General features: G+C 34.1%; 2 protein-coding genes across 5 annotated transcripts; both read left to right on the top strand.

Annotated features, from left to right (window-relative positions):
- The first annotated feature begins 378 nt into the window (after positions 1 to 378).
- Positions 379 to 6,726, top strand: LOC116175451 (guanine nucleotide-binding protein subunit alpha homolog). The gene is made up of 2 exons (XM_031493581.1): positions 379 to 921; positions 5,150 to 6,726. Exons 1-2 carry the CDS (start codon positions 454 to 456, stop codon positions 5,774 to 5,776), a joined length of 1,095 nt encoding a protein of 364 aa, XP_031349441.1. The 5' UTR covers positions 379 to 453; the 3' UTR covers positions 5,777 to 6,726.
- A 336-nt stretch (positions 6,727 to 7,062) lies between these two features.
- Positions 7,063 to 9,977, top strand: LOC116177145 (mitochondrial ribonuclease P protein 1 homolog). Of its 4 annotated transcripts, none has more exons than XM_031496027.1 (10): positions 7,063 to 7,234; positions 7,277 to 7,414; positions 7,464 to 7,577; positions 7,630 to 7,705; positions 7,753 to 7,814; positions 7,925 to 8,526; positions 8,575 to 8,816; positions 8,862 to 9,141; positions 9,186 to 9,418; positions 9,611 to 9,977. In XM_031496027.1, the coding sequence occupies exons 6-10, from the start codon at positions 8,367 to 8,369 to the stop codon at positions 9,974 to 9,976; spliced, it is 1,281 nt and encodes a 426-aa protein (XP_031351887.1). In that variant the 5' UTR covers positions 7,063 to 7,234; positions 7,277 to 7,414; positions 7,464 to 7,577; positions 7,630 to 7,705; positions 7,753 to 7,814; positions 7,925 to 8,366; the 3' UTR covers position 9,977. The 4 variants fall into 4 exon arrangements, with proteins under 4 accessions (XP_031351887.1, XP_031351885.1, XP_031351889.1 ...); XM_031496025.1 differs by having other exon boundaries at positions 7,063 to 7,218; XM_031496029.1 differs by having other exon boundaries at positions 7,063 to 7,218; positions 7,640 to 7,705.
- Positions 9,978 to 12,466: the final 2,489 nt, after the last annotated feature.

Consider the following 12,466-nt stretch of genomic DNA (forward strand, 5'->3'; position numbering starts at 1 on the left):
ACCACATGTTAAAAATACGTAATCAATTGACCTGCCCTGACTTTTAAAAGGTTGTAATGTAACAGCCACGTGGAACAAACATCGACCGGCAAAAATCGATAACGTGCACATTATACCCGTGCGTACCCAACAGTTTCTGGATGATTCGCAGAAGTTTAGATACAGTTCACCTTAAAAGGTGTACGTTGCACTTTAAATAGAGAATGCGCCTATATAAAATGAATGAGGTCATAGGCGAACTTTTCTATTTAACTCGATAAAAATAAGCCTTCCCGAGATGGTAAACAATTAGACCTCGTAATTATATATAAACGGCGAATGTGAAAATAAACAGCCATAATTTAAAAGTCTGACGAAAAATTCGCAAAAACCGCCTGACGCCATTACGTTGCGCGCACGCGCTCATTAGACGCAAATTAGTAGATGATGTAGTTTAGTTAAGGTTTGTCGAAGATGTGGTCTTGTCCGTGTTGTCTTCGATTTCGATTTAGTCCCGAAGAATTAGAACAACGTTATAAAAGTCAGGAAATCGATAAAATGCTGGAGAAAGATAAACAGGCCCTCAAACGTCAAGTGAAGTTGTTGTTATTGGGAGCTGGTGAGAGTGGGAAGTCCACCTTCTTAAAGCAGATGAGAATTATTCATGGAATTAAGTTTGAGTACGAACTAGTCAAGGAGTATCAACAGGATATTTACCAAAACGTCATAAGAGGTATGAAAGTGCTAGTTGACGCCCGTGACAAACTCGGCATTCCCTGGGAGGAGACCAACAATAACGATTCGGGGAGGAAACTTTTGGAGTACAGTAACTCGATAACGCTCGATTCCAGAACGTTTATGAACTATGCCCCGTTTGTCGGAAGGTTGTGGAAGGATTCCGGTATACGAAGAGCGTTCGACCGAAGAAGGGAATTTCAGTTGGTTAGTAGATTGGTTAATAACCTATAATTAGGTGCTTGTGCAATTTTAAGTACTTACCTAATTTTGTTGATGATTCATATTTTGATTATTTGTTGTAGGGTTAGTACTTCCTAATACAAAACGTAGATAAAGGTTATCTCGTTTTGTCTTGAAGTGTTTTAATACTCAAACATTAGTAAGTACTTCGAGATTACTTATTTACTGCAAGTTACGCATAAGTGAACTACTCCTTATTTGCAAATTATCCCTTTTTTGTTTAATAACATTCTAAGAGAAGTATCTGTTTGTCCCTAAGCAACTCGCTGAGCAATGAGGGATCATTATTATTAAGTTCATGTAGCATTACATTTGCGAACTCACTTCATGAAGAAATTGTATAATATGATATACCTTCTCGGACGTTCAAAAATGATCTTTGTGAATTTCTTCACAACAAAACATGTTCTGTTCGATTTATGTTTGGTAATACCCACATCTTTGCCAACAATATTGGTCTGCAACATCGGTTTTTTGTTGAAATGTAAAAATGGTATGGTAAACGATCCACCTGGTTTACTGGCATTGGGCCACAGAGGGAAAGAGTTAATCCCACGACCTACAACACGATTTTTGTATCTGTTCTTCTGTTCTGTATCTTGAACAAGGTTTCTAAACGTTACAAGCATTAAAAAAAGACAATGCGCATGAGAAAATCCACTTCTTATCTATTCCAAAACCAATGCTACTTGTTATCAAACATTTGAAATTCTCAGGAAAAGAATCAAGACCCCTTAATAGGTTCTTGGGATTAAAAAGCATTTAAAACACGTAATTAAGGTCTACACAGTCATGTGACTGATAAAAGTCAGTGCTGGCTAGATGGGGCAAATGAGACTGACCTTTACTTCCAAAATTCCATCCTCTGAACGTATGTTACAATGCTCACAATTCCAGAAATGTCATATTGAATTGCATATTAAATGAAAACTGTATTTTCCTGCATTCGTGGGTGCATCTTCCTTCACTCCAGGAACCTGTGCCTGGTGTCCCCCCCCCCCCACACACAGAGGGTCAAGGGTCATTTTGTGCAGCTGTCTTAATTCGACAGTGCCCTGTACAATCATTGACAAAAGTAATGATCACCAAAAGGTTACTGCGACTTAGGCAACCCACCGTACTATTGTTTTTAATGCGTTTTTTTAGTAACAAAAAGGGGAACTTTGCCCCCATCGTAACCTACATGGTGAGCCACGAATTTGAACTGCCCTGTGCAAAGATTTTTAAAAAAATAAATGATTAGCTAGGACAATTAACTGTTTATATTATTTACGTCAACCTAATGAGTGAATTGATACAACAATTTAATAGAAACAAAAAAAAACAAGGTTTCCATTACGTTGAAAACATTTTTCTTAATGAACCCCCATATGAAGAAATCAAGCGGGTTATATTGGGTGAACGCACTAACGGATGCGTGCTAATCACTTTTTCCGAAAATCTCATTGAAAGATATTCTCAAACGGCTCTACAATTATGTGCAGGTGCACCATCCTGCTGTATCCAACATGTTGCAAACTATCGCTAGGGGCGATATTAACAAAAGCATCAGCTAAATCATTTTGCAATAAATGTAAGTGGCGCTCTGGTAGTAGTAATAAAAAAACACCAGGCCACATAGTAAAACCAAAACGGTGCTGTATTCTAGTAGCATATCAAACGTACGTTTTTAGCTTCCTAGCTGTATTTACGATGTGCCACTTTAAGTTATGCTTATCGTGAGTAGTGATATTACACTGATCACAAATCAAATTTTTGAGAAGGTTGTGTGTTAATAGGTGGCGCTTTCTTTCTAGCTTGTAAGTTCCACCTGCAGTAATTTTTTCCATACCAGTATATCGCCTATTTTTTGTTGTGTAATTGCACTGTTCATAATTAAAGACTTTTGAAATGTTCTGCATTAGACGATTATTCTTTCACTTATCCTTATTATTGGTTATGTAATGGCACTATTCACAATTAAAGACTTTGGAAATATTCTGTGTTAGACCACGATTTTGTAAATTATCCTTATTAATATTGGTTGCATAATTGCACTGATCACATTTAAAATTTTTGAAGCTACCATGGTAAAATGTGACGTTTTAAACTATTCTTGCTCTTTAAGGTGCATTGATTGCAAAAGACATTTTTGATAGTGTATTTAGGTACTTTTACAGCCGGCGTAAATACTATAATATTGCTTACTTTTGACCATGGTACATAAACAAAATGCGGTCTTCTGTCTTCTCCCACCTGTATTAGGTAACTACAATGTGCTGCTACCAGAGGTCTCACTGTTAACCTAAATCGCGAATTGCGATCACTGTTTTTTGGACATGCCAAAATTTCATCAAGTGTCAACGTTTTAGATCAAAATTGCAAAATTTTTATTAAATTATACGAAGGACTTTCTTATTCTACATATAGGGTGGTTCAAATTCGTGGCTCATCACTGGGAACGGTGAGAGATACAGTGTAGGTTAAAATTTTTGAAAAATCTTGGAAAATAACTGAAATATAAACAAGAAACTGAAAAAGGCAAATTTTGTTGTCATTTTGCATAGCTTAAACGGTCGGCAATGGACGGTTCTCGTTAGCACCTTGTATGGGCACTTTTTTCGGAGAATCTGAATCTGTTACCAGAATTTCTATAACGCTCTAGATGTCGAAGATACTACTTTCGTATTTTTTATGGACGCCATATTGGATTTTTACAGAATGAGATAAAGAACAAAAAAAATGACATGTCACACTATACTTTTACATAAAGTCAGAAGAAAATTTCAAAATATATTATCCGTGGATGAATGTAAAACATATATGAGGCAAAGAACTAAAACTTTCCCAACATACTAAACACATGCATTCAAATTATGAATAAGAATGAAATTGTCAAAATGAACCTAATTATTTGTATAGTTTAAGCATTGAATTTGTTAAAGTAGACGTGCAAACTTTTAGTGAAATTATATCCTTTTCGGATCTTTATTCTCCCATCTTCAGATGGCGCATTTCTATACGGCAGAAAAACGTTTAAGAGTAATTGAACATGTGCGCCCACATCTTAAGAGTGTTGATGCATGCGTTGGTCAACTGGAGGTCTATGACATAGAAAGGACAGCCATAAAATTAAAAATATGCCAATTTGAGGGCGTACCTATCAAACAAAATATTTTAGACACTTGGTTTATTGGAAAAAATGTTTGAATTAATGTAACACAAGACACAAAATCATTTTTGTCTCCAAACTGAGGTCTATGCAGATTGCAGGGTTAATTCTTTGGCTGATTTGATGACTTAACAAATAAGCAAACGCTTCGTTACGATCTACAGGGTGTTATAATTTCACTGTTCACTTTACAGTCTGAACCTTTCATTTGTAAAGATGTGTACAATTTCAAATGCGAACTATTAAAAGTAATCAAAACAAAAGATTATTCAAATAAAGCCAAGGTTTACTGGATCATTTTAAAAATTTTGCTTTCATTTAGCTATACCAACAGAAAATTGATTTTTATTTTTTTTGTCGATAACGGTCGCCAGAGACAGAGACCAAAAAGTTTCTAAAAAACTAGAAAATTAATTTCTCTACCAGCGGCGTACTGAAAAAAGTTTAGAGTTTTCCACAAAATACATTTTCTTTAAGTCTAGGTATGTTTAGGTCTACTCTGAAAATCGCAAATATTTCTCGAGATTGACTGAAAACGCACTCGCCATCGACCAATGGTAGAAAAAACTTCAAAAATCTTGAAATTATAACATCCTGTAGATCGGTAACGAAGCGTTTGCTAACCTACTTTTAGTCATAAAATAAGCCAAAGAATTAGCCTCTTCAGTATGTACATTATATTTACGAACACCCTACATATTGTGTTTGCATAGTGACAACTATTGAATAATAATAATCAATTAATCAAAGTAATAGATTGTTTGGGAATCAATTATTTTTAATAATAGATTATGGATGGTTTGAATCTCCCATCATTAATATAGACCTTAACTACTTGTCTATTTTATGAATATTTTTGAATGTCTCATTTAACTTAAAATATGTGTTTTTTTCTTTTTCTTTTGTTACATTTTTTAGTTTGGGCTTTTAAATAATAATGAAATATTCTGAGACTTCTGGGATATCATTGATTGAAATTGTACACAGTGCCCTTTATTCCATTTTAAATTCTAGTATTCTACCAATTTTTTTTTGTTATAGAGCGACTCTGTAGAATATTTCTTCAACCATTTGGATAGAATTTGTAGGATAGATTATATTCCGACGCACCAGGACATTCTGCACTGTCGTAAAGCGACAAAAGGCATAACTGAATTCATCATTCCCATAAATAAGGTCCCGTTTCTGTTCGTCGACGTCGGTGGGCAGCGGTCACAGCGACAGAAGTGGTTTCAGTGTTTCGATTCGGTGACGTCGATACTATTTCTGGTTTCGTCGTCGGAATTCGACCAAGTTCTATTGGAAGATCGAAAGACGAATCGATTAGAAGAGTCTAAAGATATATTTGATACCATTATTAATAATAGGGTGTTCGGAAACGTTTCTATTATTTTATTTTTAAATAAGTACGATCTCTTAGTGAAAAAGGTGGCAAATCCAGAAACGGACATTCGTTGGTATTTTCCACAGTTTGCGGGCAATTCGCATTCAATTCAAGATGTACAAGCATTTATATTAGCGATGTTTACAAGTGTTAAACGTGAGCCGAGAAAAGCCTTATATCATCATTATACTACGGCGGTGGATACGGAAAATATTAAAGTAGTGTTCAATTCCGTTAAAGATACTATTTTAAATAGGAACCTCGAAATACTTATGCTGCAGTAGGACACAAAGTGGTAGTTCATTTAGGCTGTGTTTAACACAAAAAGAATTTGTATTTAAGACTGATCAGTTTTAGTATATTATTTAATTTGACCATGTTTTATACTTTTAGAGATTTTATGATTATCGCATGTTAACTGGTATTTGTAAACAAGTTGTGGATTCGCGTATGCCAAGTTTGTTTTTAGTACAATTGTATTTTTAATGTGTATGTTGATTATATTCCAAAGATCATTGTTTATGTAGCATTTTAAGTTGCAACTACCCGCTTTTTCGTTTTCATTGTAAATATAAAAGAGATATACATAATTGTCAATTAAAAAATTATTCATTTTACAGTGTTGAAGTGCCTTTACCTACCATATGTACTGCCTCTTATATTTATTGTTAAGAACATTTTGCCTTTGATGTATATAATGTCAAGTTAATAATTGTGATATTCCTAAACAGAATGTTTTCACAAATTCGAATACAACGGTTGCGAAAGCATTTATGTTTAGATATTTAAATACAAGTTTGTAAATTGTAAATATGCATTGTAAATATTGTACACGATGGACAAGTTTGTCAACGTCTCTTACATACTCAGCGATTGGCAGCTACAGTAATGAAATATATATATTTTTTATAACATGCCTCCGTAAGATAAGCCTATCTTCTTTCGTATGTTGATAATCGCATTTAAGCAAAAGTATTATACATATAAAGTGCCTTATTTACTAAATAAACCTAGTTACTTTATAACAATGCTACTTTTTCAATTATCGCTCATTACTTGAGGTGTTCTTTACTCACCGCAGGTACAGGCCAAAATTAATGTATAATCGGAAGCTTCCATATTTTCAATGCAACCACAAGAATAATGTGGTTTTGAATGTATCTGTAAATTTTTATAAGTGTCTTGTAAAATATAGAACTCATTGTTAATAAATTATTTACGAACATGCCTATAACTATTTTTGTAATTACTTGTTAATAAAATGTTTCCTTATAATTGAATTTAGTTTGAACTCTTGTTGTACTATAATAATGTGGGTTTATTATACGTTTGAACAATTGACACTCAGTTACCAAACATTGTGCGACGAACTTTGTTGGGAAGTTCGCCACAAATTTTAAACTTTAAAATATAAAAGAATTAGATGGAATTTTAAATCCAAATGAATCCTGTTTTTAATTAATTACTCCTTTCCCCAATATCGGAAAAATATGGTATGCTGGACTATCTAAATCTAAGGATCTGGTCAGCATAGTTCAATTTTAACGTAACATACGTCATTCAAAATTTTCAGTAACCAAAAAAAATGCATCACAACATTTTAACCGATTTACCATCCATCCCAACAATCCCTTCACCTGCTCCTTTGCATATAGGTATAACTACAAGGGTAATGGCAAGAAGGCAATCTCTTCAAAAAGGAAAAAGTGCCCTAGATGTAGATCAAGTGACTTATTATTACAGTAGGTATAGGAATATAACTTGGTGCTAGTGGAACTTTTTAGAACCGACAACGTTCCTCGCTATTTCTAACTGGTACTCAAATACCAAATTCGGTAATCAGATTTGAAATGGAGAACCATGCTAAATCTCAGACCGATTTCAACATGAGAAGAAGTGAGAGGGACGAACTTGTACAACAGGTTGCTACATATATTTTAAACTATAATCACTAAAAGTAAGTGTTTCTAGTTAATAAAATCCTTACAACAAATGCAGAATTCTCGGTCTGTATCAGGCTCGCTTGATAGTTCAAATAGTGACCGTGCGTCTTCAAATTTCACCAAGGAATCACAAAGTTTGACGGTATGAATAGGTACGTTTCAAACATTAGTGTTGACCATAAGCTTGCCTTTAGCAAGAAATAGAATCTAGATATAAGGGGAATGCGAGTAGTTGCCTGATCGTGCAAGATCCAGAAAATTCAAAAAGAGGTTTATAGTGAATTTAAAATTCGTTTTCATGCAACACTTTTTTTTAGATTTGTGGCCTGAACTAAAGAAACAACGACGAATATCGTGCAGAACTACAATATTAGCTCCGGTAATAATTTAAACGTATATTTTTGTCTATTGTTTTATGTTGCCCTGTTTGTGAATTACAAATCCACTGGATTACTCATGTGAAAGTAATAGCTATGTTTTGAAAAATAGTTGAATGGAGAAAGACAACCCACGTATGAGTCCATACAAAATGCAATCCTGAATTCGGCTGTCCTTAAAGATATATTATATGTCGATTACGTTGAAGAACAGAGATTTAAAAATGCGTATTTGGGAATATCTCAAGGGAGACCAATCACTACCTCTGCAGTTCCATCTTTAAAGAAAGTAAACGTTTCATCCCAAAATAGCCGTGAAACAAACTTAACAAAAAAGAAACGAACAGCTACCAAAGCATCACATACAAAGTTACAGGCTAAAAAGTCTGTTGTTAAAAGAAAATAAATTTGGAACAATACAAACGATTGCCTCACTCTGTATATCAAGTAGTGGTTTGCTAGCCACTAATTGGCATGGCGCAAAACATAACCCGTTGATGGTTGATGGTCTGTGACATAACCTAAAACCTTATTTAGATATTTAGTTATTTACAATGTTTAGAATATTACGTTGCTGTAGACTTGGAGTAAATTTAATTGACTCTGTGATTAAAGATAGTAGCTGTAAACCTCTTAAGTACAGACAAATTCCAAACTTTACTTTTAAAATTAAGAATTATACGAACTCCGTAACAGTAACTCCCTCTTTAGAAGGTAAGAATAACGTCTGCACCCCTACGGATTTTGATCAATCTCTTGCAGCGGAAAATTCGGATGAACCCAATGTGTCCGAAATAGTGGGCGATGACGAGGAATTGGCACATAAGTTACGTGTACTAATCTTGGAGGCGGAAGTCTTCCGACAAGAAGGTAAAGGCGTACCGGACAATTCATCAATCAAAAATGAGCAATGGAAGTATTTGCTGACGTTACCCTCGATATCAGCTAGAAGAAAGTATTTAGAGTTCTTGTATAAAGTTGAAAAGAAAAAGGAGAATCGTCAGGTAGGTTGCGGTTCTTTGAGCTCTGCTAATGTGCGTTGTCTGTAGAGAAAAAAGGAAGACAAACGCATTGAGTGGGAGGCAAGTGAGAAACCCAAACGGGATCGTGAGGATGTGATGAACTACAATTTGGGAGGCAATCATTTTATGTTACGTATCTATGACACAACAATGAATCAGATGTATAACAATCGACTGATTCAAGCCATGCAGTTTGGCCAGAAAATGGTGGTCGATTGCGGTTTTGGTCAGAATATGACACCTAGAGAGAACGCCAACTGTGCTAAACAGTTGATGCTGCTGTTTGCCGAAAATAGAGGGAGTGATGGTAAACGCAGTTTTTGTTGTGGTTGGTGCATTGTTTTATTTTAGATCCCTTTGATTTACATTACTGCAACACTGTACGAAATAGCAGTCTTATGAACGGCTTGAATAAGTTTATCACAACGATGTATGAGCCTTGGTTTCCATTACATTTGCACGAAGAATCTTATTTAGATGTTTTTCCCAAAGAACAACTAGTATATCTCACACCACACTGTAAAGATGTGTTAAAAACATACAGTCATGACGATATTTATATTATTGGTGGTATTGTTGATAAGGTAGTGTACTTTTTTATCTACACAGTTTTCTCAGACTATGGACAAGCTGCTACATTAATCCTGCTCAATAATTTTTTACAAAAGTACATGCTATGGTATGGCAGGGAACTTTTAGTTACATTTGCACTTATTCCAGCTTGTCTATTGTGCTGTAAACTCTACTTATATCTTGATCAAATATTTATCTTTTAGGTCAATAATGAGCCACTATCACTTGCAAAAGCAAAAAAGGAAGGTCTGCGAATGGCAAAATTGCCGTTAGATTATTACTTAGACTGGGGTTCAGGTTCGGGCAAATCGTTGACAATTAATCAAGTTTTATCAATTCTTGTCGATGTTAAAGCAACAGGTGATTGGAAACATGCCCTAAGACATGTACCAAGAAGAAAATTAGCTAACTATTTCGAGGAGGTCGCGCCAAGGAAATTATTTAATGTTGCACAAGGCAATTATCCTGACAAGCCGAAACATAAATTTAACAAAGATTATAAGTACAGTAAAGATTTTGATAATCTGAAGTATTTAAGTAGAGTGTCAAATATAAAGCGGTACAAGTAGATTAAGAGTTTTATTACCCTGAACTAAATCATACCATGTTTCAAATACTTACTTGGCAATTAATATCTGGTGTGTTAACATACATGGTTTATCAGAGTTGAAAAGTTAAATGAGATTATAAGCTATACAGTGCGTAAATTTTAACTCTAAACATGTAAATCTCCTATGTTCAATTTTTAAATATACAAGTCAATGCATTGATATCCCTGACACTTATGCAACTCACCTTGCACGCAAATGTGAGCAGTGTAAACAAAAGAAACTAAGTATTATTTTAGCTAAGTATTCGACCGATTTACTCTGGTGTAATAATAAGAAGAGTTTCACCTTGATCTACTTTACATGATTATAGCATAGCCATCATGGCAGGTGGCTTAACCTTGACATACTTTAAAAGGTCACCGCCAGGTGGTGATTGACCTTGAACTGGTCCAAGTCGCCCCTGTATGACACATAATTTAAATTTAACGAATAAATATATGTACAGTAACTGAAATATTGAATTTATTCCATTTGGCTTTTCTAAACTGTACAGGGTGGTTCAAATTCGTGGCTCACCATTGGGATCTCCGTAATGGTGCCAGATAGTGTCGGTTAAAATTGCATTTCTGATAAAAAAAAACGCATTTGAAATTTTTGAAGAATCTGATGAAAACAACTGAGAATATCCGAAAAACTGAAAATGTCAAGGAATTTTTCTCAAATGCATACATATGCACTATATGACTATACAGTGTGTCCCAAATCGGGTGGGATAGCATGGGTAACTTTGTTATTATTAAAGATAGAGAATTGGTTAAATGTGCAATGTTTTGCAGTTTTGGATGCTTATTTAAAATTTCCTTATGGAAATTCAAAATGTCGCATAGGTTCGACGTAAATTCAAAAAAACTAAAATTGGTCATTTCCTTGAATGTCTTATATCATCGAAAGTAAAAAAAAGTTTTATATAAAAGTTACTGTCTTTGATACGCTTAATTTAGAATTGATGTCAAAAAAAAATTCAAGATGGCCACTTTTGAGGAACATTTACCTACTTCCTAAAGTTAAATGGGCGCCATATTGAATTTTTAGATTACCTACTTGATAGATTTTTAAATTCTCTTTTCAACGAGCTATTATAACATAAGATTGAAAATAAGATACCAGTATTATATTAACGGTTTTTGTATTTTAATCAAGTAGTCTGTGACGAATAAAAAAAACAAAACAAAATCTATTCGAGGCAACAAAACAATGAAAATAATTACACCAGATGTTTAAAATACTGGCCATTATTAGTGAAACACACTTCAAGACAGTTTAGTTTAGGCAACGTGTTGCCATTGATGATTATTATTATTATTGTAGTGGTAGCTACTTCCACTTTACTTTTATTTTTTAATTAAGTACTTACTTTGATAATTTAATGTACTGCACATAATTCGTGAATTGTGACCTGAGCAGCCAATTTGTTGGTAGATAGCATAAACTAACCCTTCCTTCGAAACATATGTTGTCGAGAAAAATCCTTTAAGGAAGTTTATTGGACAATTTGTAAATAATGGTGAGCAGTTAAAGATCCATCGAAGATTACCGGTCCAATTACATGACTTCCCGTTATGCCATAAAATACATTAATTTAAAAAAATATTACTTGATTTCGGCCTGAAACTACAACATGTAGGTTTTCCTGTGGCGAGTAGTGTTCATAATGTCGATTTGAACACTTCGCAGTAAGAAAAATAAGATTCATCTGTCCATATACTCGGACTGGTAAAACTGTTAGTTTCGATATTCTTGTGGATAAACCACCTACAAAATGTGACCTGGGACAATGCATCAATGGTAATACATTGTGTAAAATAAAGCGAAGTGTCTTGAAATATCTTTAACTGGATAATGGCATGACTTTTTTCGAGCGGATAGTTTGTAGTTATACCACCATTTGTAGGTATGTAAGTATGGATAATAAGTCAATGTGATGTTATAAAAATCAAATTTTTCTAGACCTAATGCTTATATAAAATTTTGGAGGGCGTTGTAATGCCCAAACCCCCCTCTCATGAGTGCGTCCCTGATTTTTTTAAACATCTGATGTAATTATTTTCATTGTTTTGTTGCCTCGAATAGATTTTGTTTTGTTTTTTTTTAATTCATCACAGCCTACTTAATTAAAATATAAAAACCGTTGATATAACTGGTATCTTATTTTCAATCTTATGTTATGATGGCTGGTTGAAAAGAGAATTAAAAAATCTATCAAGTAATCTAAAAATCCCATATGGCGCCTATTTAACTTTAGGAAGTTGGTAAATGTTCCTCAAAAGTAGCCATGTTGAATTTTTTTTGACATCAATTCTAAATTAAACGTATCAAAGACAGTAGCCAGGTTGCGGACAGCATTTTCCGTTATGTTAGACGGCCATTTTTCCTTATAATATAAGTTTATAAGTATAAAACATTTTTATAGCAAAGTTAAGTTGCGGTGTGTGCTGGGCGTGTTCAATT

The sequence above is a fragment of the Photinus pyralis genome, unplaced genomic scaffold (genome assembly GCF_008802855.1).
Source record: "Photinus pyralis isolate 1611_PpyrPB1 unplaced genomic scaffold, Ppyr1.3 Ppyr1.4_LG7, whole genome shotgun sequence".
In the NCBI taxonomy this organism is placed as follows: Eukaryota; Metazoa; Arthropoda; class Insecta; order Coleoptera; family Lampyridae; genus Photinus; species Photinus pyralis.

What these genes read in the sequence shown, in the direction of transcription:
- LOC116175451 (XM_031493581.1), top strand. Translation starts at nt 454, where the DNA reads ATGTGGTCTTGTCCGTGTTGTCTTCGATTTCGATTTAGTCCCGAAGAA. An exon ending in GAAGAAGGGAATTTCAGTTG is followed by an intron (nt 922 to 5,149) that starts GTTAGTAGATTG and finishes TTTTTGTTATAG; the next exon opens with AGCGACTCTGTAGAATATTT.
- LOC116177145 (XM_031496026.1), top strand. Translation starts at nt 8,367, where the DNA reads ATGTTTAGAATATTACGTTGCTGTAGACTTGGAGTAAATTTAATTGAC. An exon ending in AGTAACTCCCTCTTTAGAAG is followed by an intron (nt 8,527 to 8,574) that starts GTAAGAATAACG and finishes AATCTCTTGCAG; the next exon opens with CGGAAAATTCGGATGAACCC. An exon ending in CGAAAATAGAGGGAGTGATG is followed by an intron (nt 9,142 to 9,185) that starts GTAAACGCAGTT and finishes GTTTTATTTTAG; the next exon opens with ATCCCTTTGATTTACATTAC.